This window comes from Urocitellus parryii, chromosome 5, assembly GCF_045843805.1.
Source record: "Urocitellus parryii isolate mUroPar1 chromosome 5, mUroPar1.hap1, whole genome shotgun sequence".
In the NCBI taxonomy this organism is placed as follows: domain Eukaryota; kingdom Metazoa; phylum Chordata; class Mammalia; order Rodentia; family Sciuridae; genus Urocitellus; species Urocitellus parryii.
Genome location: NC_135535.1, coordinates 78,688,032 through 78,715,701, shown reverse-complemented (window position 1 = coordinate 78,715,701; position 27,670 = coordinate 78,688,032). Strand labels below are relative to the sequence as shown.

At 35.7% G+C, this 27,670-nt stretch overlaps 1 protein-coding gene across 3 annotated transcripts in view; it reads right to left on the bottom strand.

Moving 5' to 3' along the window:
• The window catches only part of Dennd5b (DENN domain containing 5B), a 189,778-nt gene that overhangs the window by 90,830 nt on the left and 71,278 nt on the right, over positions 1-27,670 (bottom strand). For all 3 annotated transcript variants that reach the window (XM_077798438.1, XM_026415248.2, XM_026415247.2), the window contains 2 exons: positions 26,742-26,851; positions 14,720-15,386 (listed from right to left, as the gene is read on the bottom strand). In XM_077798438.1, coding sequence (XP_077654564.1) covers positions 14,720-15,386; positions 26,742-26,851 — 777 coding nt within the window. The remainder of the gene's footprint in view (positions 1-14,719; positions 15,387-26,741; positions 26,852-27,670) is intronic.

The following is a 27,670-nucleotide window of genomic DNA, read 5'->3' as shown; positions in this document are numbered from 1 at the left end:
GTGAGGCTAGGAAAGGCACATTCATGGGGAGTGGACTTGTGGAAGTTTTGGCACCCTGCCCTACAACAGAATTCCTGGGAGGACCCTGAGATCCAGACTCCCTAACAGAGCAGATACCACCTAACAATGACCCAAAGTCCTAATTAGAGCTAAACACAAGGATCACAAGTTCAAGGCCAAGATTGAATTTCCCATTTAGAACTCTGTAGTAGCCCTACCCTGGGAGTGCATCAATCTGGTCTATCTGAACAAAGCTCCAATAGAAAATACTTCCTATTCCATTCTACTTTATACTGGTGAGAAGGGAAGTTAAGAGCTATATCAGCCAGCTGTGGTTCCAGGCCACTCCAGCTGCAGCTCAGTGAGCAACACAAAAAGAAATAAGGTTTGCCAACCCCCAGCCCTTGCTCTAAGAGGTACATAGCCCAAAAATAAACAGAAAGAAAGGCAGTCTGGCATATGCAGTCAATATCCATCATTGTTGACAGTTCTGACTACCTCAGAGGAAAAAATTCTTTTATTTTTCATTTCTTCCTCCTTTTTTGGGGGAAGGTGGGGTGGGGGTGTTCTTGCTGTGCTTATTGGTTTATGGATATACCTACATGTAAACATTTGTTTCTTTTTTTCCTCACTTTTAAATATTTGTTGTGGGGCTGGGGATGTGGCTCAAGCGGTAGCGCGCTCGTCTGGCATGCGTGCGGCCCGGGTTCGATCCTCAGCACCACATACCAACAAAGATGTTGTGTCCGCCGAGAACTAAAAAAATAAATAAATATTTAAAAAAAAATATTTGTTGTGTTTCTTTGTTTTGTCTTTTGAGGGTTAGATGTTTCTATTTGTTCATTTTGTTTTTCATAATTGTTGTTTCTTTTTTTTTCTTTCTTCTCCCTCTAATAGCCAAATCCTCCTTGTCTTTCTCTTTATTGTTTCTTTTACTTTTTTTTCTCCTTTACAGTCATCACTTGCTACATTTCTACTGCTTTTTCTGTACACATTTTGAATATTCTAAACTTTATGTTACCTTCCTATCATACTTTTCCTCTTAATGAACTATATTTTCACCACCTTTTAGAACTACTTGGTTTATATAATTCCTACTGTCACCATTCATGCTACAGCAGTTATTAGTACTGTGGATGGCACAGTTGATACCTGCTGTTTACTTTAATGCCAGATTTAGTTCATGGCTATTTACTGCTATTGTTGTTGGCAATTGCTGACCTCACAATTCCTATTTTTGTAGTAATTAGCATTGTATACGTCACAATAAGCACCATTTATTTATTATAAAGCTGTAAATAGTTTACTGCCATTGTTGCTGTTGTTTATTTCTCCCTGTCCTGTGAGCTGCTAGGAATTTACTGGAACACAGGGTAGAGACTACTGCTGAGTTATATCCAAAATCCAACCAAGAAACAGTGCACCTTGCTCCATACACGAACTAAACCATTCCCAAACTTCTATGATATTTTAATGCAAAGAACAGAGACAAAAACCCAAACAAGGAATTCAATATGGAGGCAGAAATGTTGAAAAACTATCAAACAGAAATCTTAGAAATGAAAGACACAATAAATCAAGTAAAATGCTCAGGTGAAAGTCTCTAATAGAATACACCATGCAGAAGACAGAATCTCAGAGCTGGAAGGCACAGTGGCCAGCCCTGAACATTAGACAGTATTAAAGAAAAGAAAATGACTAAATAACCATGACCAGAATATACAAGAACTCTGGGACAACTGTAAGAGAACAAATTTAAGAATCACTGAAATTGAAGAGGATTGTGAGATGTGGACTAATGTTGTTCTAGGGACAGACGAGGCAAGGCACCGAAGATAGCAGGAAACAGTTTTATTTGGCTGCAGCCAGGTTCAGAGGGCACAGCTTTTGTTGTAATCAATCAATCCCCTGAATCCTGAGTTCAGGTGGTTTCAGAATTTTATACCCAGCATGTAAGGGGAGGGGCTCAGAAGTTCACAATCTGCAGAAGTTTACATAAAAGCAGCTTTTTCTTTCACTGTTTTGGGCAAGTTAACCCTTCAAGGCCAACATCTGAGAAGGGGAAAGCTTCTTCTTCCCTTTCTTTCCTCCCTCAGCCAGCTGTTACCATGGCGCCCAACTGGTATCTTCTCTTATCTTAGGAATGTAGACATCTCTGTAAAGCCCCAGATCAAGGCCAGAGGCCTTGTTCGCCCATTTCTACAAACTACTATACTGGGGTACATGTTTGTAAAAAACTAGTAAGGGGGTGCCCAGCACCTGGAGTGCTGATATCTTCCCAGCCAGTGGCCAAGTAAAACAGGGCAACATGAAAATAGGAAGTTTATCTATATTGAACTCTTTTGCTAACAGTCCCAAAATCACCCATAGTGAAGATTTCTGGATAAGCCCAGTTAAGACTTTTCTGTGGAGAAAGAGGGTACCACTACAATGTCATGGATAACCTCTTCAGGAAAATAATTACAGAATAATTTCCAACCCTTGGAAATGAGATGGACATCTAGACACAGGAGTCATTCAGAATCCCAAATAAAACAAGATCAAAAAAGAACCTCTCAGGCTGGGGTTGTGGCTCAGTGGTAGTGACTGCCTAACAAATGTGAAGCACTGGGTTCTATCCTTAGCAAAATAAATAAAATAAAGGTGTTGTGTCCACCTACAACTAAAAAAAAAAACAAAAACCAAAAAAAACAAAAACAAAAACAAAAAAACCCCAAACAAACAAACAAACAAAAACCCCAAAAACCTCTCTTTGACACATTTTAAAATGCCTAACATACAGAGCACCAAGGATAGAAATTTAAAAGCCTCAAGAGAAAAATATCAGGTCACATCGATTAGAATTACTTATGATTTCTTATCACAACTTCTAAAATCCAGGAGGGGTTAGAATAATGTGTTCCAAGCCTCGAAAGAAAATAACTGCCAACCAAGATTGCTATAGCTTCCAAGATTGCTGTATCCAACGAAGCTATCCTTCAGAATTTAAAAGGAAATAAAAAACTTCCAAGGTAAGTAGAAACTAAAAGAATTCATGACTACTAGGCAAGCACTAAAGATAATAGTTTTTTTTTTAATAACTTTTTTTTTAAGAGAGAGAGAATTTTTAGTATTTATTTTTTAGTTTTCGGGGGACACAACATCTTTGTTTGTATGTGGTGCTGAGGATCGAATCTGGGCCGCACACATGCCAGGCGAGCGCGCTACCACTTGAGCCACATCCCCAGCCCAAGATAATAGTTAAAAAAGCTTGCAAATGGACAAATCTCATCTGAAAAGTAGCTAAGAAAATGAGAAACAGAACCAAATTAAACATTAGAAATAAATCAAAATGGCAGGAATTAATAAACATCTATAACACTGAATGTAAATGATGTCAACTCTTCAATTAAGACACATGCTAATAGAATGGATTAAACAATACCCAACTATACATTGTTTGCAAGAGACTCCCCTTACAGGCAAATAATCCAGCCACAAGCTGAAAGTAAAAGGTTATAAATTGATATATAATGCAAATGGAGCCCCCAAACAAGCAGGAGTAGCTACTCTTCTATCCAATAAACCATATTTCAGACAAAATTAGTAAGAGACAAAGAAGGTCACTTGATACTTACAAAGAGAACAATTAAACAAGAAGATAAAATGATAGTAAATATTTATGCCCAAAACATTGGTATACCTAATTACATAAAACAGACACTACTCAAAGATTCAGATAGATCCCAGTACAATAACACTGGGTGATTTCAACACACCTCTCTCACCAACAGATAGGTCATTCATACATAAACCCGGTAAAGACTCCAAGATCTTAAAAAAGTTATAAATGATTTAATAGACACCTATATTCCGTGCAACAACAGCCAAATTCACTTTCTTATCAGCTGCTCATGGACTTTTCCCCCAAACACATCATATTTTGAGCCACAAAGTAACTCTTAGCAAATTTTTAAAAATGATAAAATTCCTTTCATTTTATTTGATCATAACAGAATGAAATTAGAAATTAACTACAACAAATTACAGAAACTATATAAAACATGGGACTGAACAACACAATTTCAAATAATGAATGGGTGATAGAAGAAATCAGGGGAGAAATTTAAAAAATTATTAGATTCAAATGAGAATAGTGATACAACATATGTGAACCTCTGGAACACTATAAAGGTAATTATAAGAGGAAATTTTTTTTTTTTAAATAGCTATTAGTGCCTATGTAAGAAAATCAGAAAGATACCAAACAAACAACCTAATGATACCTCAAGGCCCTGTGGGAGGAGGGGTGAACAAACAAATTCAAAAACGAGTAGAAGGAAGGAAATAATTAAAATCAGAGCCCAAAATCAATGAATTTAAAAACTATAAAAGATCAATTAAACAATCGACTGAAAATATCAGTAAAGATAAGTAAAAGTAAGAAAAACTCTTTTTTATGCTTTTTTTTAATTTTAATTTTTTATGACAGATAAATTCTTAGCCAAACTCACCAAGAGAGAGAAGACACAAATTAATAAAATTAGAGATGAAAAAAGAGAAATCACCAGACAGCACAGAAATCCAGAGGATCATTGGGGACTGTTTTGAAAACTTATACTGCAAAAAATCAGAAAACTCTGAAGAAACAGACATATTTCTAGACATATATGACTTGCCAAAATTGAATCAAGAGGATACAGAAAACCTAAACAGATCACTAACAATCAATGAGATAGAAGCAGTAATAAGAAGTCTCCCTATAAAGAAAAGCCCAGGATCAGATGGATTCTTAAGTGAATTCTACCAGACCTTTAAAGAACTAATGCCAAAGCTCCACAAATTATTTCATGAAATAGAAAGGGAAGGAACACTTCTATGAAGCCAGTATCATCCTGATACCAAAACCAGATGACAGATAAAGAGAAAAAAAACTACAGATCAATATTCCTGATGAGCTTAGATGTAAAAATCATTAATAAAATATTAGCAAATCAAATTCAACAAAATATTAATAAGAATGTACATCATGGCCAAGTTGGTTTCATTCCAGGGATGCAAGGATAGTTTATTTTTTATTTTTTTTGTCTTTTTTGGAACTGGGAATAGAACCCAGGGCTTTGGGAATGCAAGGCAGACGCTTTGCCACTGAGCTACATCCCAGCCCGCAAGGATAGTTTAATATGCAAATCAATAAATGCAATTCACCACATAAATTAAGGATAAAAATCACATAGTCATCTTAATAGATGCCTTCAACAAAAATCAGCACCCATTTGTGACAAAAATACTTAAGAAACTAGGGATAGAAAGAACTTACCTCAACATTATAAAGACTATATATGATAAACCCCAAAGCCAACAGAATGGGTAAAAACTGAAGGGATTTCCTTTAAAATCTGGAACAAGACAAGGGTGTCCATTCTCATTACTCAAAAAATTCCAGCCAGCACAATTAGACAAGAGAAGGAAATAGAAGGGATATAAATAGAAAGAAAGAAGTAAAATTATCCCTGTTTGCAGATGATATGATCCTATATTTAGAAGACCCAAAAAGTTCCACCAGAAGACTGCTGGAACTAATAAAAATTTTTTAGCAAAGTAGCAGGTTATAAAATCAACATACAAAAATCAATAGCTTTCCTGTATACCAATAATGAATATGTTGAAAAAGAAATAAAAATAATCCATTTACAATAGCCATAACAAACAAAACACTTAGGAATAAATCTAACCAAGGAGGTAAAAGACCTCTACAATGAAAAACTATAGAAACTGAAAAAGGAACTTGAGGAAGACAAGAGATGGAAGATCTCCCATGTTCATAGACAAAACAGAATCAATACTGTTAAAATGGCCATATTACAAAAGTAATACACAGATTCAATGCAATGCGCATCAAAATACCAATGACATTATTCATAGAACTAGAAAAAACAGTCCTAAAATTCATTTGGAAGGATAAAAGACCCAGAATATTTACAGCAATTCTAAGCCAAAAAAGCAATGTTGTAGGCTTCACAATATTTGTCTTCAAATTATACTACAGAGCTATAGTAATAAAAAATGTAGGGTCAACACTTCAAAATACAAGCACGGCAATGAGTTCCTCAATAGAACTCCTATAGCTAAGGAAATAATACCAAGAATTAATAAATGGGATGGCATAAAATTAAAAATATTCTATACAACAAAGGAAACAGTTAAGAATATGAAGAGAGCTGGGATTGTGGTGGGAAGTGGTGGAGCACTTGCCTAGCTAGCATATGTGAGGCACTGGGTTCGATTATCAGCACCCCATATAAAATAAAGGTCCATCAACAACTAAAAAAACAAAATTAAAAAAAAAGAATATGAAGAAATAACTACAAAACGAAATTCCTTACTAGCTCTCTTCTGACAAAGTTTTAACAATCAGAATATGTAAGAACTGGAAAAAAATTCCACCAAAACCCCCCACAAATAACCCAATTCATAAATGGGCAAATGAATGCAACAGACACCCCCAAAAGAATAAATACAAATGGCCAACAAATATATGAAAAACATTTAACATCATTAGCAATTAGGAAATGTACATCAAAACCATACTGAGATTTTAACTCACTCTAGTTAGAATGGCAGCCATCAAGAATACAAACAATAATAAATGCTAGAGAGGATGTAGGGGAAAAGGATCACTATTGGTGGGACTGTACATTAGTACAAGCACCAAGGAAATCAGCATGGAAATCAAAACAGTAGCAATGGAGCCACCATATGACCCAACTATATCACTCTTTGGCATTATTTATTTATTTAAGCTGTCGACTGGACCTTTATTTATTTGTATGCGGTGCAGAGAATCAAACCCAGGACCTCACACATGCTAGGCAAGCACTCAACCACTGAGCCACAACCCCAGCCCAACTCTTTGGTATTTATTCTAAAGAATTAGTTATCATACTACAGTGATACCTGCATATCCATATTTACAGCAGCATAATGCACAATAACTGAACTATGGAACCAATTTAGGTGTCCATCAATGTATGAATGGACAAAGAATGTGATAAATATACACAATGGAATTTTATTTGGCTATAATAAAATTATGTCATTTGCAGGAAAATGGATGGATCTTAAGAGCATTATGTTAAATGAAATAAGCCAAACTGAGAAAGTCAAGGGTCATATGTGAAAAGTAGAGAGTAAAAAGGAAAAGAAAGGTGAGGGGCGGGATCTCATGAAAATCAAAGGGAGACTGATAAGAGTAGAGAAAAGGGACCAATGGAAGAGAGGAGAGGAGAGAAAGAGGAAATCCTGAGGAACTACACTGACTAAATTGTACTGTAAATTGTATTGTATTGACTAAATAAATTGTAATATTGTAAGCATGTATGAATTTGTTACAATGAATCCCACTGTTAAGTATCCTTTCAACACACCAATAAAAAATGGAAAAAGTATGCTCATAGTGGTGAGGGGATGAAAAAGGTATTTAATGAGTCCAAAGGAAGTAGAAGGGAGAATAAAAATAAAACCAGAAATTAGCAAAACAGAAAAAAAAAAGATACAATATGGAGTACCAATGAATATAAAGGCTGTTTCTTTGAAAAGAATAATCAAATTGACACATTTGGGGTAAAAATAATTGGGGGAAAAGTAGGCACACATAAATAGTATTAGGAATGGAAAGAGGGACAGATATAGCAATGATTGAGAAAATAAGGAGGGCTGGAGTTTGTGGCTCAGTGGTAAGAGCACTTGACTAGCATGTGTGAGGCCCTGGATTCGATTCTCAGCACCAAATACAAATAAATGAATCCAATAAAGTCCATCGACATCTAAAAATAAATAAATAAAGAAATAAATAAAAGAAAATAAGTAAACATATTAAGACTTTATGCTAGTTGGTTGAAAGCTTAAGAAAAATATCCTAAGAAAAGACAACTGAGCAAAACTTTATTGAAGAAGAAATAAGTCTAGAAATATATAGTCCTTCTAGAAATGAGGACTATAGGTAATAAAACTGTACTACATTTGGGATTCATACTAGATAAGTAAATTTTAGCTGCTTCTGCCCCTCATGCCCCACACACAAATGAGTTACTATGTGAGATGATGCATATGTTAATTTGCTTCCTTATAATATCCTTTTTACTATTTATCTGTACTCCATATATTATGTGCATACCTTAAATATACACAAAATTAATTTTTACAAATAAGAAATAGGGGGGGCTTCCAGGCTGGTAAACATATTGAGGTGAGGTAACATACTTGAAGAAGCCATTGAATCTCTACCCTAACCCCTGTGCATCACTTTCATTTGGCTATTCTTGTGTTGTATTCTTCATAGCAAAACAGTTAACTTTGTATTTGTGAGTAAAGTGTTTTCTTGAGTTCTGGGAATCATTCTAGAAAGTTATCCAATCTAGGTGGCAGAAATTCCTAAATTTGTAGTCAGCTGGAAAGAAATGGAGTCCAGGCACTCTGTTTGGGGCTAGAATCAGAAGTGAGGGAAGTCTTGTAGGACTAACTCTTAAACTCGTGGAGTTTGAAATTATCTCTCAGTAGTGTTAGAACTGAACTGGGTTGTTGAGTACCCAGATAGCATCGGAACTCGTTGGTGTCAGGGAGGAAAAAACCTCTCATTTGGTTTCAGAAAACACTTCTTCATTTGGTGTTAAAAAACATGCAATTTCTAGCATGATCCAGACTCTTAGAAACATATAGTTTAGGAAGAGGAATAAAAGGAGGGGAACCTTTGATTTCTAGGTAGGCATATGGTTACCTACCTAGAAATCACAAATGTGCTAGGATCAGTGACCAAACATAAAAGTTTACTTTCAGAATTTAGACATGTGTCCAACTCCTACGGAGTTGATCCACTGGATAGTTAAGGAAACATAAGCCAGTAAGAAAAAAGTAAAACACAAAATTCCTTGGTTATGTTGTGTGTAAGAACTAAAATGAAATCAAGATCTTGAAAATGGATGAACTTCAAATTTCAAGTCAGTCTGATAATGACCATTAGCTCCAAAGCTACTTTTGAATGGAAGAATAATATAGAAACAACAGAGTACCTCTAAGACTTCTGATCACCAAAAAGGTGGTCTGCTAAGGGAAGGGCAAAATAAGAAACTACTGCTGGGTGTGTGGTGCACACCTGCAATCCCAGTGGCTCAAGAGCCTGAGGCAGGAGGATCTTGAGTTCAAAGCCAGCATCAGCAAAAGCAAGGCATTAAGCAACTCATTGAGACTCTGTCTCCTAATAAAATACAAAATAGAGCTGGGGATGTGGCTCAGTTGTTGAGTGCCCCTGAGTTCAATCCCTGGTACCAAAACAAACACAAAAAAATAAACAAAACACAGAATGAAAGAAAAGAAACTACTGAAACCAGGGGATACAGTGTGAATCAAGTTTTCTCTCATTTTGTGTATCACTATCACCAGTTTCCTGAAGAACTTTTATAATAGTGACTAATTTAGGGACAGTATCTTTGTTTTTAAGAGCTATGACAGGAAGAACATACTTGGACTTGCATAGTTGACATAAGACTCACAGGCTCACTATAGAATAATCACACATAGGGATTTATGATCCAGTTACCCAAGTTATTCTTGAGGGAAAAGCCAGGCTCACAGACTGGATAAAAGTCACTATGAGTTCTGTTTACCTGGGGAGACTGCTTGACTTCACTTGTAAATGCCAAGTGGAATACCTCAGATGAAGCATTTTATAGGTTTTATATGACAGCCCTGTGAGATTGGCTTTATAATAATCAGAATAGCTGCCCACAGAATATGTCCATTATCCAGGTTAAATGCTGCAGTTAAGGAAGTTCCTATTAATGGGCACCTCAAGTAATATTACTGTTGCAAAACTGAATTGTCTGAAAAGCCTTATTCAATTTGCTGTGGAAGGCTTTACTCAGAACAGTTCTAAAGTGAAATGGAAATAGTTTATTCTGGATCTTATTACATGGGGAATGCAAGGATATTTCCACGAAGGAGGGGGCCTCTTTTCCCCTAGGGATAAACTAGAACTGTGAGAGACACCGCCAGGTTCTACAGTCACTTGAATGGTACCCTATAAACACCACTTGACTAACCAAAAGGAGCTGCTTGATATATGGATGATAATTCCAAGGTGAACGGACAACATCCTGTTTGGAAGGCCATCACTCCAAACAAATCAGCTTAGTGGGCTGACTTGCATACTGCTTTTTCAGCAGTGATGAGAGAGTTGACAATGGTAAAAGTTCCTGTGTCTAGGTTTTTACCCACTCATGGGCAGGAGCCAATGACCTGGTCATATGGTCAGGTAGATGGGTAATGGAAAATTGGACTATTAAAGGGAGGCCTATGTGGGGTACTCCCATATGCCTATTTCAACTGACCCAAATAAAGTCTTCCTTACTGTTTAAAAAGTATCACGAATAATTTTTAATAAGATTACATTCATCACAAAAAATGGTGTTAAAATATTGGCTGGTCAAATTATACTACTTTTAGAATCTAGGTCACAGAAACTTACTCTCTGCCATCAAAGTATCAGAATTGCTTTTATGATTTATAAATTCTACAACCAATAAGATATGATGTCCACTTGAGCATGACTAGCAATTTGGGATTAGCAGCCTCACAATTTCTTCAAGAAAACTGAAACTAGCTTCCACTTTCTGACAAGATTTTTAATTCACACACAATTTACAAAAGTGAGGGGAAATTTAGGGGCAGAGGGTGTAAAGCGTAACAAACACACACAGGCATGCAGTGTGGAACTGTTAACTTCCTTTGTGAAGAGCCAAAGGAGGTAGGCAAGGCCCCTAAATATTCCTAAGGCTTTAATTATAGGTATTGGAAGTCAGACCACTAGTCAGGCATGATGGTGCTCATCTGTAATCCCAGTGACCTGGGAGACTGAGGCAGGAAGATCAAAAGTTGGAAGCCAGCTTCAGCAAATTAGTGAGATCCTGTCTCAAAATAAAAAGGTCTGTGGATGTAGCTCAGTAGTAGTGCCCCTGGGTTCAATCTCCAGTTAAAAAATAAAGTAGAAAGAAAGTTACACAATGATGTTTTAAATTCCCCATATTTCATTCTTCTACTATTCTTTGAAAAGAGAATCATACTCTGTTCTTTCCACTGTCCTAGCTCCACATATTTCCAGGCTATAGAAGAAAGTGCTGTGTTTTGGGTTTTTTTGCACTGTGGATTGAACCCAAAAGCCCTTAACCACTGAGCCGCATCTCCAGCTCTTTTTTATATTTCATTTAGAGACAGGGTCTCGCTGAGATGCTTAGGGCCTTACTAAGTTGCTGAGGCTGGCTTTGAACTCACGATCCTCCTGCCTCAGCCTCCTGAGCCATTGGGATTATAGGCGTGCACCACTGAGCCCAGCAAAAGTGTTTTGTTTTGTTTTTTTTTTTAATTTGGGGTTCCAGGAAAGAGCCTTCTCCACCTGGATGAATTCTCTACTTAAAGTTTCTAGCTTATTACCACTGCAAAGTGACTATGATATACACACACTCTAAATAACAGATTGAATCTGTTTAAATAGGCTGTAGACCAGAATTTCAAATCAGTTTAGAGTGAAATTTTCATCACTGAAAACCATCTACTCTGATACACTTTGGGTTTTCATGGTAATTGTTCAGTACTTGAAATGTTTTTTTAAAAATTTTATGGCATAGATTTATCAGTGAATAAGAAACGAAGTATAAAATGTTCTTTAATCCCCTTACACAGAGTCAGGAAGACTGAAAGAAGGGACCAGAGCACAAATCAACATAATGATTCTTTCATCTCATGTATTTAAATGGAATGTCTTTCTCTAATGGGAGAGAGATTGTCAATGTTAAAACTTGCTTTTACACATAGCTTTCATTTCATATTTTGCAAGTATTTAGCACAACACCTTTATAACTGAGCCAAAAAATGAGTTCATAATTTAAATATAAATATTGATAACAGGTAAAGGCTAAATGCAGTGTGCAATACAATTAATGTGGTGGTTAAGTACTTGGACAAAAACTGATCCAAGCCCAATTCTTGGTGCCACCGAATTGCTTATTTGCTATATGATCTTAAACAGATTACTTAACTTTCCTGAGACTCAATTTCCTCATTAACAAAACATGGATTACAGCACTATCTAATTGTAAAAGGATTAAATGTAGGGGAAAACCCCCATATGTACATGCATTTCTTTAGCACAATTCCTGATATCAAGTGATTTTAGTTAATCATTGTATCTGCACCCCACCCCTGCCTTTACTATATGCACATAGGGGAAAAAATATAGTTCTAAGGGCTGAACATGATGGTGCATACTTAAATTCTCAGGTACTCAGGAAGCAAATTCGAGTCTAGCCTGGGCAACTTAGCAAGATCCCATCTCACACAAAAAAAGAAAAAAAATCTAGTTCTATTATTTCAGGATTCAGTCTCTTATATTCTCAGCAAAAGACTAGACCAAATTACCAAAAACTACTCAGAGTACAAAAACATGTCCATAAATAATCATTCTTCTTCATTTACAACTAAAATCAATTGGTAGTATTAATCAACTAAAACTTCAACAGATTACTTAAAACAAATGGGACAAGCAAATCAGAGTAGAAAGATGGAGGCTCAGTTCAGATAAGCAAGTGAAAAATAAACTGCTACTTAACAAAGGAAGTATCATAATGGCAAATTTTCTTAAAAAAAAAAAGCACAGTACAAAGGATAAAAGAACATTTATTAGTATTTTTCCACTCCTTTGTGGTGAGGACATCACATCACATCACCCAAGGTTTCACATATGCTAGCCAAGCACTCTTATCACTGAGTTATACTCCCCGCCCATTTATTAGGCTCTTTAGTTGTAGATGGACACAATACCTTTACTTTAATTAATTTTATGTGGTGCTGAGGCTCGAACCCAGTGCCTTACACACACTGAGCTACAACCCCAGCCCTGTCAGGCTCTTAATCCTGGAACAAAAGCCTTTTGACTCTGTGTATGCTGCTAGGGATCAAACCCAGAGCCTTGCACATACCAGGCAAGTGCTCTACCCTTAGCAAGACCCCAGATCAAACAAATGTCTTGACAATGTAATTTTTTAAAAGCTGTAGTTTAAATTAAGTAACCTCCACAACTTAAGATAAGCATAATTTACAGAAGATTACATTAAACTAATAATAACTACAGTAATATCAGCTTCTCTTCCATTTAGTGCCACTTTATACTCCAAGCGCGTTGTACAGGTTTTCTTATTTAACCTTCACAATAAATCAGTGGGACAGGATGGGGACTGTTATCCTCATAAAAATAAGGGTACTGACACTTAGGAAAATTAAGTAACTTGCCCATCATTATAGTTACTAAAGGATAGGGCAGAATTTGAACCCAGGATTGTTATGACTTCTAAAACCAATATAGGTTGGGCATTCCTAATTCAAAAATCTAAAAATTGAAATACTCCAAAATTTGAATACTACATGATGTGACTCTTCAACTCTACCTTCTTCAGGGAAAAATGTTAGGAAGAGGAGTTACTTAAAGTTAAAATTATCAGCTCCTAGTAGGTGATTTAGAAGTAATGATGAGCACTAAAAAAGTGAGAGCAAGAAGAAAGAAAATAAATTTAGACTGGCTATCAGAGAAGAACTTCCTGTCAACAAAAACTGAGACACTAGAACATATTATCAAAGAACATTACGTAGGATAAACTAGAAGAAAACACAACCTTGTGAAGGGTTGTCAACACACAAATAGTGTCAACATACACACAAGATGGGAAAGTACAAATATAGCTAACTTGGCTCAGCCTCACTTATAATTTAAAATAGCAAAATAAAAAAAGAAAAGTGGTAAAATAAGCCTGACAGCAGCAGTCAGGAGATTGCACTAGAATTCTGCCAGCCTAAATACAAGTTAGCAAAATGCTAACCCAAATATTTATGCCACATTTTTCAAAGGATCCATCAAGGTACAGGTACTATTTTATAATTTTCTTCAATTCACTACCCCTTAAGACATGACATCTCTATTTCTTCTGTAAATTCATATTCAGATGGGAACTGGTATCCTTGTCTAAGCTTAACATTAGTAGATGATAATGTACTGGAAAAATAAAACCCAGTTTGTTAGTTTTCAAGTGTGTAGGGAAATTTATGAATAAAAGATATCACAATGATAACAAACACACACACCCCCTCTGGCAGAACTATTAGTTAAATTGGGAAAGTCTTGTCTTTTTCATGCCTGTACAACTTCTCTTCTTCTCTCAAGTGAAATGTTCCCACAGGCAAAGTTCCTAAGTTGACTGCTTCAAGACACTTCAGAGTCATCAATTTCATTTATTCCTTTCCAATGTCAGCTGAATTTTCATCTGAACCTTTACTGATTTGTAAAAAATGGGAAGTCTATATATCCCTTCTCATAGTAACTGGTTTTCTTCACTTTCATGAAAAGAATGAATGTTTCTTTAATGAGGATTATATATTATCAGGAAAAAAGGGCTATTTCCATTAAAAATTAAATATGTCCAAACTGGTATAGGTAATATTATTGTACTTTCCTGTTTTTCTCTATAGCACTGCCAACTCAAAGAGAAACAACATGTAGTTATTGGTTCCATCCATACCAGTTCCTTTTACACAAAACAGAAAAAACTCCTGACCATTAATTACATGGTTCTAGCAATATAGCTCAAGGAAATCCAGTATTTGAGGATGTAAATACTTGTTTTGGGAAAATAACACCTACCTTGTGAGTAGAGAAGGATCTGCATTTCTAAAAGAACACAGGTAAAAACCTGCACCAGGTTCTCTAATCCCAGGAGCTCAAAAGCCTCATGAAGAGGGTAGTCAGAGAGGGGGAGTTCATTGGTCCCAGGCCTCTGGCAGATGACAGGTTCATAAACACCATAAAATTTTAGTGATCTCCCTGGAGGTGGAAGAGGTACTTCATAAAGAATATTATGGATGTAGCTCTCAAGCGGCAAGGGTGGTGGCTGCTGTGAGGTAACTGCCTTGTAAAGTTGGATGAGGAATTTCTTGCAAGCCTGCATAAAAGGTAGTGGTGTGATCAAGCATATACTTTTTGAAACATACAGGGTATCTCTGTTGATATCATAGGAGTTGTATCGCTGGAGTTTCAAAAGGGAAGTTGTATCGCCCTCATCAATGCTGCTTGCCAGTGAGTCCATGCTGCATGAGGATGAAGCATAAACACTGCTGTATTGCTCAGCGTTGTGCATCTGGTAGAGTGTCTGCATTGCTGTGCAGATTTGCTTACTTGTAACTTCTTCATAAAAAGTGAGAACAAAACCGTAGGTGCGAGAACCATCTTCCCGGGTAATTATAAATGAGTGAAACTGAGGGTCTTTACTTTCATTTTGGGTTCTGAATGATAGCCCTTTAGGCATGCATAACTGTAGAGGAAATGGAGAGAAAGCATCAGAATACAACAAACAAACAACTTCAAACCTGAAAAAAAAGATGTTTGGCTTTTTTTTTTTTTTAACATTACAGAATTCAAAGGACAGGTTTTTAATCTAGCTTTAACTTTAGCAATAGCCTTATATTATAAATACATTGTAGTCTCACTTACATGTAGATAAAGGTATTTTTAAAAGGAATATATACATGCATATATCAGAAAAATAATCACTGTGTGGGTACTACAAGGAGGGGGTTTTATTGATTGAGAAGATCTTTTGGTCCCAAAAACCTCTAACCAAGCTTATATCCTTGAACAAGTCATGTAACTTCTCTGAACCTCAGTTACTTTTACAGTTGCTACATCAATAAACTGAAGATGGAGTATGCAAAACACTTTACAAATATTTAAGTACCATTTTTGTGGCAATATGATGCTTCAAAGGAAAAGGGAAAAAAGTGAAGGCTCATTTGATAATGGGAAAAAAGTTTAAAAAAACAACAGTACCATCTATGCTTTTTTTGAACAACATGATACTTTTTTAAAAAAATATTTTTTTAGTTGTAGTTGGACACAACACCTTTATTTCACTTGTTTATTTTTGTATGTGATACTGAGGATCGAACCCAGGGTCTCGCATGTGCGAGGCGAGCGTTCTACCGCTGAGCCACAACCCCAGCCCAATGAGATACTTTATCTTAGAAAAAAATAAACAGAAAATGAAAACGTTTTGATACTGACACAGAAGGGAAGAAACAAGACATTTTTGATTATTTGTAGTAGAGATTGACGTTCTAGGTCTTGGGAACTAGCAAAATTAACTCAAACTTGGGAACAAAATTACCCAAGAAGCTAAAGATTCTATATTTAGCATCTCATGAATTTTAATACTTAAAAGGCATGAGATACTAAATTCTTTAAAATATTTCAAATAAATTACAGAAAATTAGAAATATACTAAATAAATAAGAACTTGTAATTCAATTATATTCAAAAATAATCTTATTTGTTTTATGTATTTCTTTCTACTTTTGTATTGCAATCTACTTTCTGCATTGAAATAATTTTATCATACATTATTACATTTTTCTATTTTCCCTCCAATTTAATAAACAATCTGGTGCAAAATCTAGACATTCTCCCAAATTCCTGCATTACCAAGAAAGCACAATTCACCTTAAAAGTTATACATCCTTCATACTGTCAATATTTATTAAGTGCCTTTGGAAATGAGACCCCGTGCTGACCTACAATGGTGAGAAAGACATGGTCCCTGCTTCTAGGGAGGTCCCAGCCCATAGGATGAAAGACGAATGTAAAAAAAAAAAAAAAGAAAATCATAAATCACAAAGTATGCAAAGTGCAAAGATAAGATAAATGCAGGTTGATTTAGAAAAAAAATAGCAGGAAAGCATATTAGGAAAAAAAGAAAGCTATCACATAAAAATGAAGTCCAAATTGAAACCTGAGGATGGGTGTAATAGGTGCTGGTCAGATGAATATGATTCTAAGCAAAGGAACAATAGGTGAAAAGCCAAGAAGGAAGAACAAATGGATCCGAGGAAGTGAATCCAGGTCAGTGTGGGTGGAGCACAGAATGCAAGGTGGGGGATGTGATAAGAAAGCAAGAGAAATAATTAGGGGCCTTCCTGGAGGGCCTTGGTGACCCCTATTAGAAATTTGAAGACAATGGTAGCCTTTGAAGGATTTTTAGCAGGAGGAGCCTAGAATGTGATAAATCTGAGAATATCCATCTCCCAGCACTGAAAGACAATGGTTTTCAAAGGGGTCCAAAAAGGAAAGGATAATGCTTCAGTGTCTAGGAAGTAGTGAGAGGTCAGAGGAGAAACAGAGAACAGCTTCCCTCCCTTCCTCAGGCACATTCCATTTGAATTTGTTTTGTAGAGTTTCGTATTAAAATTTCTGGGTTACCACTGCTTTAAAAAAAACCACAAAATCTTAATGGACAGGATTAATAAAACAAATTTTCACTGAGCATGAAGATGGGTGGGTGTACTGACTGCTCCTCATAACCACTTGAAATCATGGGCCAGCCTTTTTTCCTAAAATCTCTAGGCTCTGAAGCCAAGTCATCAATTTATATCACCACATCTTGGTTTTCTTTTCTTTCGTGGTACTGCGATTGAAAAGGGGCACTCTATCACTGAGCTACACATCCCTAGCTCTTTTTATTTTTTGAGATAATGTCTCACTGAGTTGTCCAAACTGGCCTTGTAATTGTCATCCTCTTGTCTCCTGAGTTGCTGGGACTATAGGTGTGTACAATAGTGCCCAGCTGAACTTTACTCTTAACTAAATAATTACTTCACTATTTCCATCAAGATGTCTAATTTACCATGGCCAAAGCTGAAAGCCTGATTTGTTCCTCCAAGCCTGTTCCCCCCATATCTCCATCCATCCATCCATCTACTTTGCCTAGTATAAAAACCTTGGAGTAATCTTTTACCTCTCTCTTCCCTTCTCATTCAATTATCCAATCCATGAGCAAATATTATGAAATGTACATTCAAACATATATTCAGAGACTACTTACTTCTCTCTTTACTCTTAACTCTCTACTCCATCTTCTTTTCTTGCCTGGATGACTGTGATATCCTGCTAACCATTCTCCTTGCTTTTGCCTTTGTTCCCCATAATCTATTCCCCACAGAGCAATCAACATGATCCATAAAAATGTAAGATTTTGTCACTCTTCTTAAAACTCTCAATGGACTCTTACCTCAATAAAAGCCAAAGTCCTTACTATAGTAGGGCCCTATGGCCTGGCTCCAGCAACAGTCTGCCCTCATCTTCCACTATTCTTTACCCACTCTTCTCCAGCAACACTGGCATGCTGCCTTTCTGTGAACAGGACTAGCATGCTCCTGTCAAAATCTATTCTGTCACCTGGAAATGACTTCCTGTAGGTGTACAAATGGCTTACTCCCTGTGGCAGGCTATTTTGTAAAAATGGTTCAAACAATATTTCTAGTTCCACGCACTCTTCCAGTACTTTGCCATCCTCCCATTGAGGGGTAGAGTCTACCCATCTCCTTGAACCTGGGTAGGCTGCTGAAAGTGCTCACATCAGAGAGTAACAAACTGTTCCCACAAATAGCCAGATAAATATTTTTAGGCTCTGCAGACCACAGTATTGTCCTAACAACTCAACCCTAGCACTGTCGCAAGAAAACAGTCATGATAACACATACAGGAATAATATGACTTTTCTAATACAATTATGTTAATAAAAACAGATGGATGGATTTGGATAGGAAGACATGTTTGCCCAAACCCTGACCTAATCAAGTAAAATGCAACAGCAGCGACAGTAACCAAGTGACTTTTGAAGCAAGCCTAAAAGTGGCAATACAGCTTCTACCTCTCTTGCTGGTCAAACATCTTGGAAGCCCTGAAGTAATATATAAATCTGGCTAACCTGAAGCTTCCATGCTGTCAAAACCAATTGGAGAGACCATAGAGACACAAGTAATATATTTGTCTAAAAAATTGTAAAAACTAGCCCCAGGAGGTCAAGGTTGACTGCAATGTTTCAGCCCAAGCTATGAGTAAGGCTATATTTGATTTTAATCTTTAGGCTTCAAACCTCTCTAGTGCATGCTAAGAAAAGAACAGGGGCAGCCCTGCCAAAATCTATCCAAATCACACATTTGTAAGCAAAGTAATTATTCTGTTGTTTTAAATCAAGGGCCAATAAACCACAGTGTTTATGTTAAATCCAATCTGCCACCAGTTTTTTTTTTTTTTTTTTGGCGGGGGTGGGGTGGTGGGGTGGGGTACTGGGGATTGAACTCAGGGGCACTCAACCACTGAGTCACACCCCCAAGCCCTATTCTGTATTTTACTTAGAGACAGGGTTTCACAGAGTCACTCAGCGCCTTGCTAAATTGCTGAGGCTGGCTTTGAACTCGTGATCCTCCTGTCTCAGCCTCTGGAGCTGCTGGGATTATAGGCACATGCCACCATGCCTGGCTCCTGCCACCAGTTTGGTAAATAAAATTTCACTTCAAACAAGTCACACTCTTCATTTATATATTGTCAATAGATGTTTATCTATTACCCAACAACAGAGCTGAATAATTGTGACGGAATCTGTATGCCCACAAGACCTCAAACATTTACTATCTGATCCCATATGGAAAAAAATTGCCATCCCTTGTTCTAAGGCAGTAAGTAATACAAACATGGGGTTTTTTTTAATGAATCAACAGATAATCAAAATATTCCTTTATTTCCTTGAAGTCTAAATAAACATTGCTTTAGAAAAGCCTTCCTCTACCTTTCTATTAAAAAATGGTGTTTTTCTCATCCTTTAAATGCTATCAGATTGCTACTTCTCTAAAAAGTCCTTTTTGTATAGAGAAGCAATTAAAGCCTTGCATCACTATATACTTGGACAATATAGAGATATGCATTATTAGCTCTAATTTTATTTCATCTCTAGGTTGTAAACTACTCAAGGGCTAGTACTTTATTTCAGAAACCTTAAATATTCAAGTGTAACATGCATTGAACAATATATTATTTGGGGCCAAAATAAATGGTGATTGATGAAAACAAAAGGAAAAAAAACTATGACGCTAAACATTATAACAGTGGCTACGCTGCTGGGAGCTGTACTTGGCAGAGTTAATTTTACTTCCCCTCCCTTTACATGTCATTCTAAATTCTAAAGAAAAGCCTCACCTAAACGATTAAGATGTTAACTAGTAAATAAACTTTTTGTAGGTTTATAGAACCCAACATCTGATGCCCTTTAGATAACGTCAGAATGTGTAATGCCCCTCTTTATTCTAGTCCTGTGCATCAACCAATACAAAGTATTAAACTGCTATGAGGTTTACTTGCAGAAAAGTAATATGTTTGTCTAAAAAACTGTAAAAACTAGCCCCAGGAAGTCAAGACTGACTGCAAAGTTTCAGCCCAAGAGGTGGGGGAGAATGGGACATAGACACATGCCCTGAATTACAAAGACCCCATTCAATACACTCTGCCTGCCCACTCTCCTTCCTTTCCCACCCTATAAAAGCTCTTTGTGTACCTGACTTTCCCAAGATGATAGACTCCACCAATTTTCTCTGGGTCAGTCCTTAAACAAACTGATTTCCTCCATATTAACTCTCATCTCATAAGTATTGGCTTTTGAAGGGTGAGCAGGCAGACTTAGGTTCAGGAACAGCATCAGTATACCAGTGAAAATGTCTTTATGTTTCACATCACTGAATATAAGACTAGGAGAGAACTAAGGTAGATTTAGTTAATTTTTTTAATATACATTAACAAGAATTAAAGTACTATGTATATCTGCATAGAATAACATATAAACTTAAACCAGGCGGGGTGGTGTATGCTTGTAATCCCAGCAGCTCAGGAGGCTGAGATAGGAGGATCATGAGTTCAAAGCCAGCCTCAGCAACAGCGAAGCACTAAGCAACTCAGTGAGATCACCCTGTCTCTAAATAAAACACAAAATAGGGCTGGGGATGTGGCTCAATGGTTGAGAGCCCCTGAGTTCAATCCCTGGTACCCCACACCCCACACGTCTCCCAAAAGACATAGACTTAGATGAACCTGATGAATACCTGGATTTGCTAAATGGAAAACTGCTTATTCTTAATCTTGGGAAATAACTGTATAATGAGAGGCTGCACATGGCAGGATCCTTTCAAGACCCTGCATTCAATTTAAAGCTGTTTTTATTATAACAATAAGCAATGAATTACTGTGCTGGTAGTATAAATGAACTCATGTGACACATTTACTATATTCAATAAAGATTATAGAAGGGATGATATGAATTACTATTGCTCCAGGTTACTTCAAGTTGTTTAGCATAGTGCATGGCACATCAGTATTTGCTGAATGAATGAAAGAATGAGAAAGAAAACAAACAAACAAAAAATCTTGGGTACAGGACCCAAATTTAGTTCATCTCTTGATCTAGCCTGAAGTTCTCTTTTTAGTAAACTATACAGAGACTTCCAAAATCAACATAAAGATTTACTTTTGTTGGGGCTGGGGTTGTGGCTCAGTGGTAGAGTGCTCACCTAGCATGCATGAGGCACTGGGTTCGGCACTCAGCACCACATAAATGTAAAATAAAGATACTGTGTCCACTTAAAACTTAAGAATAAATGTTAAAAAAAAAAAAAGATTTACTTTTGTTGGTAGGTTTTTCTGAACATAGTAAACCACAAAATCACAGTTCACACTGTTTTTTGAACAGTTGCCAAATATTCCCTTAAAGGTTTGTAGGTTTCTTGAGCACATATTCAAGTATTTACAAGAAAAGCTTGCCAAAAGTTGTATGTAAAGTGAAGAAAGATTTTCTATGCTGCAAATAATAGATGTAATTTTTTTCTTAAATGCTCTTCCTACAAATAAGAAAAATAAGGTATATTTCTAATATGGAAACCATGAATTCAAAAATATTATTGCTTTCTCATTTTTATTATTTTGGAGTACTGGGGATTGAACCAAGGGGTGCTTTACCACTGAGCTACATCCCTTGTCCTTTTCATTTTATATTTTGAGACAGGGTCTCATTAAGTTGCTTAGGCCTTGCTAAGCTACTGAGACCGGGCTTGAACTTGCAATTCTCCTATCTCAGCCATCCAAGTCACAGGGATTACAGGCATATGCCACCATGCCCAGCTGCTTTCTCAGTTCCTATGGCTGTCCTCAAACTTGCAATCCTCTTGCCTTAGTCTCTCAAACAGCTGGGATTTCAGGTATGTACCAGAACCTACCATTGTATTTTAATAATCTATTGTCATCCCTTAATATTGCTATTACTAATAATATCTCATCTCACCTTTCCACAATAACTAAAAATTAGAGTTGTAATATTATGACCAGATTGCCACATTTAACTAAATTACTTTAGCCAAAATATGATAACAATGCTGTCTGAACCTGTCCCAGTTAGAGTGAACAAATATCTTCATCTCTCTGGACCCTTTTAGGCAGTTTGGCTAGAATTTTTAAAATTAATTATTTATTTATTCTTTTTCCATTTTCCTTTTTTTCCCCCCCTCTCTTTTATTGTTGGCCAGAGTTTTACAATTCACTTTTACATATTCTATAGTTCTCAGGCTCCATGGCCTCTCCCTCATTATTCAAATTAAAAAAAATTATTCAGAAGAGCTGGTCAGTTTGCCTTCCTTTATCCCTCCCCCTCCTTTCTTTTTGTCTCTTCTCTCTTTCCCTCTTTTAATAAACATTTATTTTATTCTATGCATTACACCAACTTTGGCAACTAATTAAAGAAACCATAAAAATAATCCCTTCCTTCAGAGAGCTCATATTCTAGTAGGAAAAACAGACATACAAACCAACAATTACAAAACCTTATTATGATCAGTGCTACAGTGGAGTGTGTTCAAGATGTTACAGGGAGAAGAAAAAGCACCTAACTACTATTGCTTAAGAGATGATTTTGCACCTGAACAGACAAGAATAAGAAACAGAAGTATTATAAACAAGCAAGCATTTCTTCATTTAATAAATGATTTGAGCATTCAATTATTTGTGCAAAGCTAGGGACCTAGCAAGGAATAAGAGAAACTGTGTCTGTCCTAGTGGTACTTACATTATTGCAGGAAATATAGAGGTATCTACATAATTAGTTACATAATTAATTATTTAATTGTAACTGGGACAGGTGCTACAAAAAGGTGCAATGTACTAAGAGACCTGTTAGAAAGTTAAGAGGGCAGTGGAAAGGAATGGCTTTTCTAAGTACATGTTTAAAATGAAATCTTAAAGATCAATTAGAATTCACTAGGTAAAGGAGAAGTAGAAGAAGAAAAACATCAGCATAAATAAGAGTGATAGTGTGAAGAATGGGATGGGGCTGGGGATTTGGCTCAAGCGGTAACGTGCTCGCCTGGCATGCGTGGGGCCCTGGGTTCGATCCTCAGCACCAAATAAAAATAAAGATGTTGTGTCCACTGAAAACTGAAAAATAAATATTAAAAAGTTCTCTCTCTCTTAAAAAAAAAAGCATAAGTACTTCTTATCTTTAAAAAAAAAAAAATGGGATGGATAGGAGCAGAAGACCAGTTTGACTGTAGGAGTCCAGGTAAGCCATCTTGGTGGTTTGGGCTAAGGTGGGTGTGTAGAAACAGAGGAAGCAGATAAATAATTAATTATATAGGGGAGAGGGAGAAAAATAATTTTCAAGGACAACCTTCAGATTTTGGCTTAGGCAACTAGGTGGATGGCTGTACCATTCACTGTCCAAGATTAATGGGAAGGACTGTGAATTCAATTTTAGACATGCTAAGCTTGAGATGCCAGTGAAATATTCTAGCTAAAAGGTTAAAGAAAACAGGTGGGACCCATGAGCAACGGCTGAATTAGTCCCAATCCTATGATTCTACAGTAAGGCATAAACTTAAATGAGTCAAAATAAAGCCTTACTTTCATTATGATATCAAACCTATGAGTGCCATTTTCGGTTATCCATTTCAAATTTAAATACTTGCTTGGTATATAAAAAGTATGTAACAAGTATCTCCCCTTTTCCTCTGAATGTTGCAAGATGGACATCTGAATAGTTGTCTTCTGCCAACATTTTACCTTTCACTCTTTGCTCATCATTCTATTCTATCCTTCTTTGTGTTCAAAGTAAACTACAAACTTACAGCTTTAAAGATTGCAAAAAACTTTATAATAGTTATTACATTTTTAATTAAAACATCATTTGTCAGTTTATTTTGTTTAGGACAGATATATAAAATGGAATATTTATATTTCATATAACTTGCTTAAAAAGATAGTGATCATTTCTTCTTCATAAAAATTCCTAGGTACCATGCATTCTTATTAAGAATAAGATCTATCTACTAGAACATTATATGAATAGTTATAGATGCCAATATTCAGGTTACCTCAAAGAGAGCTGAAAATGGGACTGGTGGGAGACAGTGGAAGAATTTTGGCTCTGTTCTGCAATGCTTAGTTCCATTTAAAACAACAAGTAAAGCTAAAGTGAACATGTCAATGTTGATATGTGTTAGTACTATGTATTGAGTATATGAACGTTGGTTATACTGTTCTGTTTTACGATACTTCAAATAATTTTTTCATAAAAATCTCTGAACTGGCAACCAAGACATAAAAAGCAATTAATTTAGAAACAATTTCACCTGTCACATATTTATTTTGTATTATATTTTCACTTTACTCAAACATATGGAATTTTTTATATAACCAAGTTCATTGCTTTGTATTATTAATTTATTTGTGAAATTAATGACCTCTATGAAAATCACCACTGTTACTTAAAAGAGGAATGACTAATATACAGAAGGCAATAACTTGGAGTGGGATTTTGCTAAAGGCAAGATAAAGCTTTATAACTTTAGGCAAGAATAAATTATAGCTTAATACAAATGCACTTACTAATAAATCAAAGACAAAATTAAGGGCAATAAATCTATGACTCAAACACAAACTGGTTTAATGGGATGCTTTTGAAGATTTTCCAGGAGTACAAGCAAATCCTTTTAGATTTGTAGTTAAAAAAAAAATGCCATGTGATATTTAACCATCAAAACTCAGTCTTTTCATTTATTTTTTTAGATGAAAATGTTTGTTCCTTTTATAAAACAACCTCAGAAACAAGAGGTTAAAAAAATACCAAAGACAATCAAAGAATTTGATAATTGCTTTAAAGATGAATGCTTTTCAGACAAAAACAAAAGCTATCATGGACATCTATTCGTTCATTTAAGTGACTAAGAGAAAATACACCAACTGTGGCTTTTTGTTCAAATGACTACAGATTAATACTGTAGGAAGAGCCTACTTTTGGACATTATTCTGATTTCTCACAAAATAATTTATACTTTGAAATATCTTATTAAATTAAGAAGATTAAGTTCTAACCTGTATTCACATTCTTATATATTTTTCTATTGCTTCAGTTGGACACTCTTTTCCTTAATACCTCTATTAATTTCCTGGTGTAGGCAGCTGATAAATTATTTTTGCCACTGCTGTCTGTTATCTATTTAGTCAGAGTCTTGGTTAGGTTCCTCTAAGTCTCCCAAAGATAACTAATGATTGTGCTCTACCCACTATCTATATACTCTTTTCACCAAAGATAAAACTAAGCATTCACAGTATTCATTCCAACAAAATGTCAACTCTGGTTATTTTAGTATTGGATAAGTTTGGGGAAATACATTTTGCTCTGTAAAGAATCAAAATTGAAGTGCTAAGTGCTTTAGGCATCAGTTCTTACAAAAAGCACCATGCTTTCCCTTTCCCTTTCCTGGAGCAAGCTCAGACTGCAAAGTTTTTACTGCGATATTACCAAGGGTTAAATATACCCCATACCATTTCTGATGCAAACCAAAACATAGTTTTTCTCTAGAGAAAGCAGCAGGGGAGTGGGGAAAAAAGTAAGCTAGAAAGTAAAAATGTTCTGGGGCTGGCCTCAAATATTCACTGCATGACTCTGGGCAAGTTACTTAATCTCCATAAAATGTGAACAAGGGTTCACTGGGTACATGTAAACATGTATGTGAAAATAACACACGTTGAAGTACCTAGTAGGCATCTACTGAATATTAATTTTCTTTTCCAAAAGTATCAGATCATAATGGGATTTTTTATGTCTTCCAGTTCTCTTTTTAAGTTCTCAAAAAAAAAACTATACCTATCATAGCGTCTCAGTTCATCATTAATCATTTCTGTGTCTAACAAGACTGATGTCTCATTTGCTCAGTTTGGGGCCTCTTGAATTATGTAATCACAGAGTTGATAGAGGTTCAAAATAGTATTCAGGCTTCTAAGAAGGACTCTTCCTAAAGTGATCAGAAAACTATGACCTACTTTATTTTTAAGAATCTCTAAAGGAAACTTTTAATCACCTCTGGTTAACTTATATTGATTACCATTCTTTATAACAAATTCATACTCATGTCTAAATGAAGTATTTAAGTTCCTTTCCATCTTCATGTTGTCTGTGAAAATGACAAATGATAGGCCCTTCACACAACATTTCTTAAAACATAAAAACTGAAACCATGTTTCTTCTATCAGGCAAACAGAGTAATTTCACTGTTTATCAAAGCATCTCTGTATTAGTACAAACCTACAACATAGCTTAAAAATGGGCTTTGGGGGTCTGTTGTATAAACTTGTTAGATGTGAGAATCCTGGCCAAGTAACTTCTCTGTACTTCAGTTTCCAAATCTATAAAGTATGAACGATAATTAAATGAAATAACGTAGACATTCAAAATATAGCCATTATTGCCATTTAGTAAAATAAAAGGAAGGCTGAAGAGAGAATGAAGGTGGGGGGAACATACCATATTCACTGCATCTTGATCAAAGGGATTCCATTCTATATTCTGAGGGTAGTGGGCCAGAACTTTGGATTTGAATGTTCTTCTCAAAGGACTCTGGTCAAAATTTTCACCTAAAACAAATAATTAATAATTGGTTAATATCTAGAACCTTTTCCAAATCACATTATAGTTTTATATTTATTTTGTAGAGTATTTACTTATAATGTTGAAATGTGATTCGAGTTCTACTTCCAATAGTCTGAGTTGTAAAATTCCCAGTGGATAACTGGCAAATAGTTAATAAGAGAACTGAATTTAAAACTTTAGAATCTGTGAGGCATCAGGATTTCGAGTTCAAAGCCAGCCTCAGCAACTTAGCAAGGCCTTAAGCAACTCAGCAAGATCCTGTCTCTAATAAAATATAAAAAGGGGCAATGGTTAAGTGCTCTTGGGTTCAATTCCCAGCATCAAAAAACCAGAAACACAGAAATGTCAGAATCTGAATTTTAAAAACAGTAGTTTTACAATTAATACTAAAAATCAAGTGTAAAAATAATCTCTGCTATAATATAATTATTGCATTCATTTCAATATATGATAATATAAATCTCTTATATGGAAACATTTAATTTACTAAAAAAACATTCTGATTTAAGCTAATCATATTTCTTATGATCTATATCTATATATTCATACACAGATAGACCCAATATTACAGTGCACATAGGAGGTAATTTTGTTTGAATTTCTAAAACAAACAAACAAAAAACCCAAAAAAACCCCTCTCTAATATATGTGATTTTATATATAGACTCTTAGGTAATATAATTAACAAAATTAGAAACATCACTGCTAAAAGGGGCTGGAGATGCAGAGCAATGGTACCATGCTTGCTTAGCAACTGTGAAGTTCTTTTTTTTTTTTTTTTAACAACTGAAAATCAATTTATT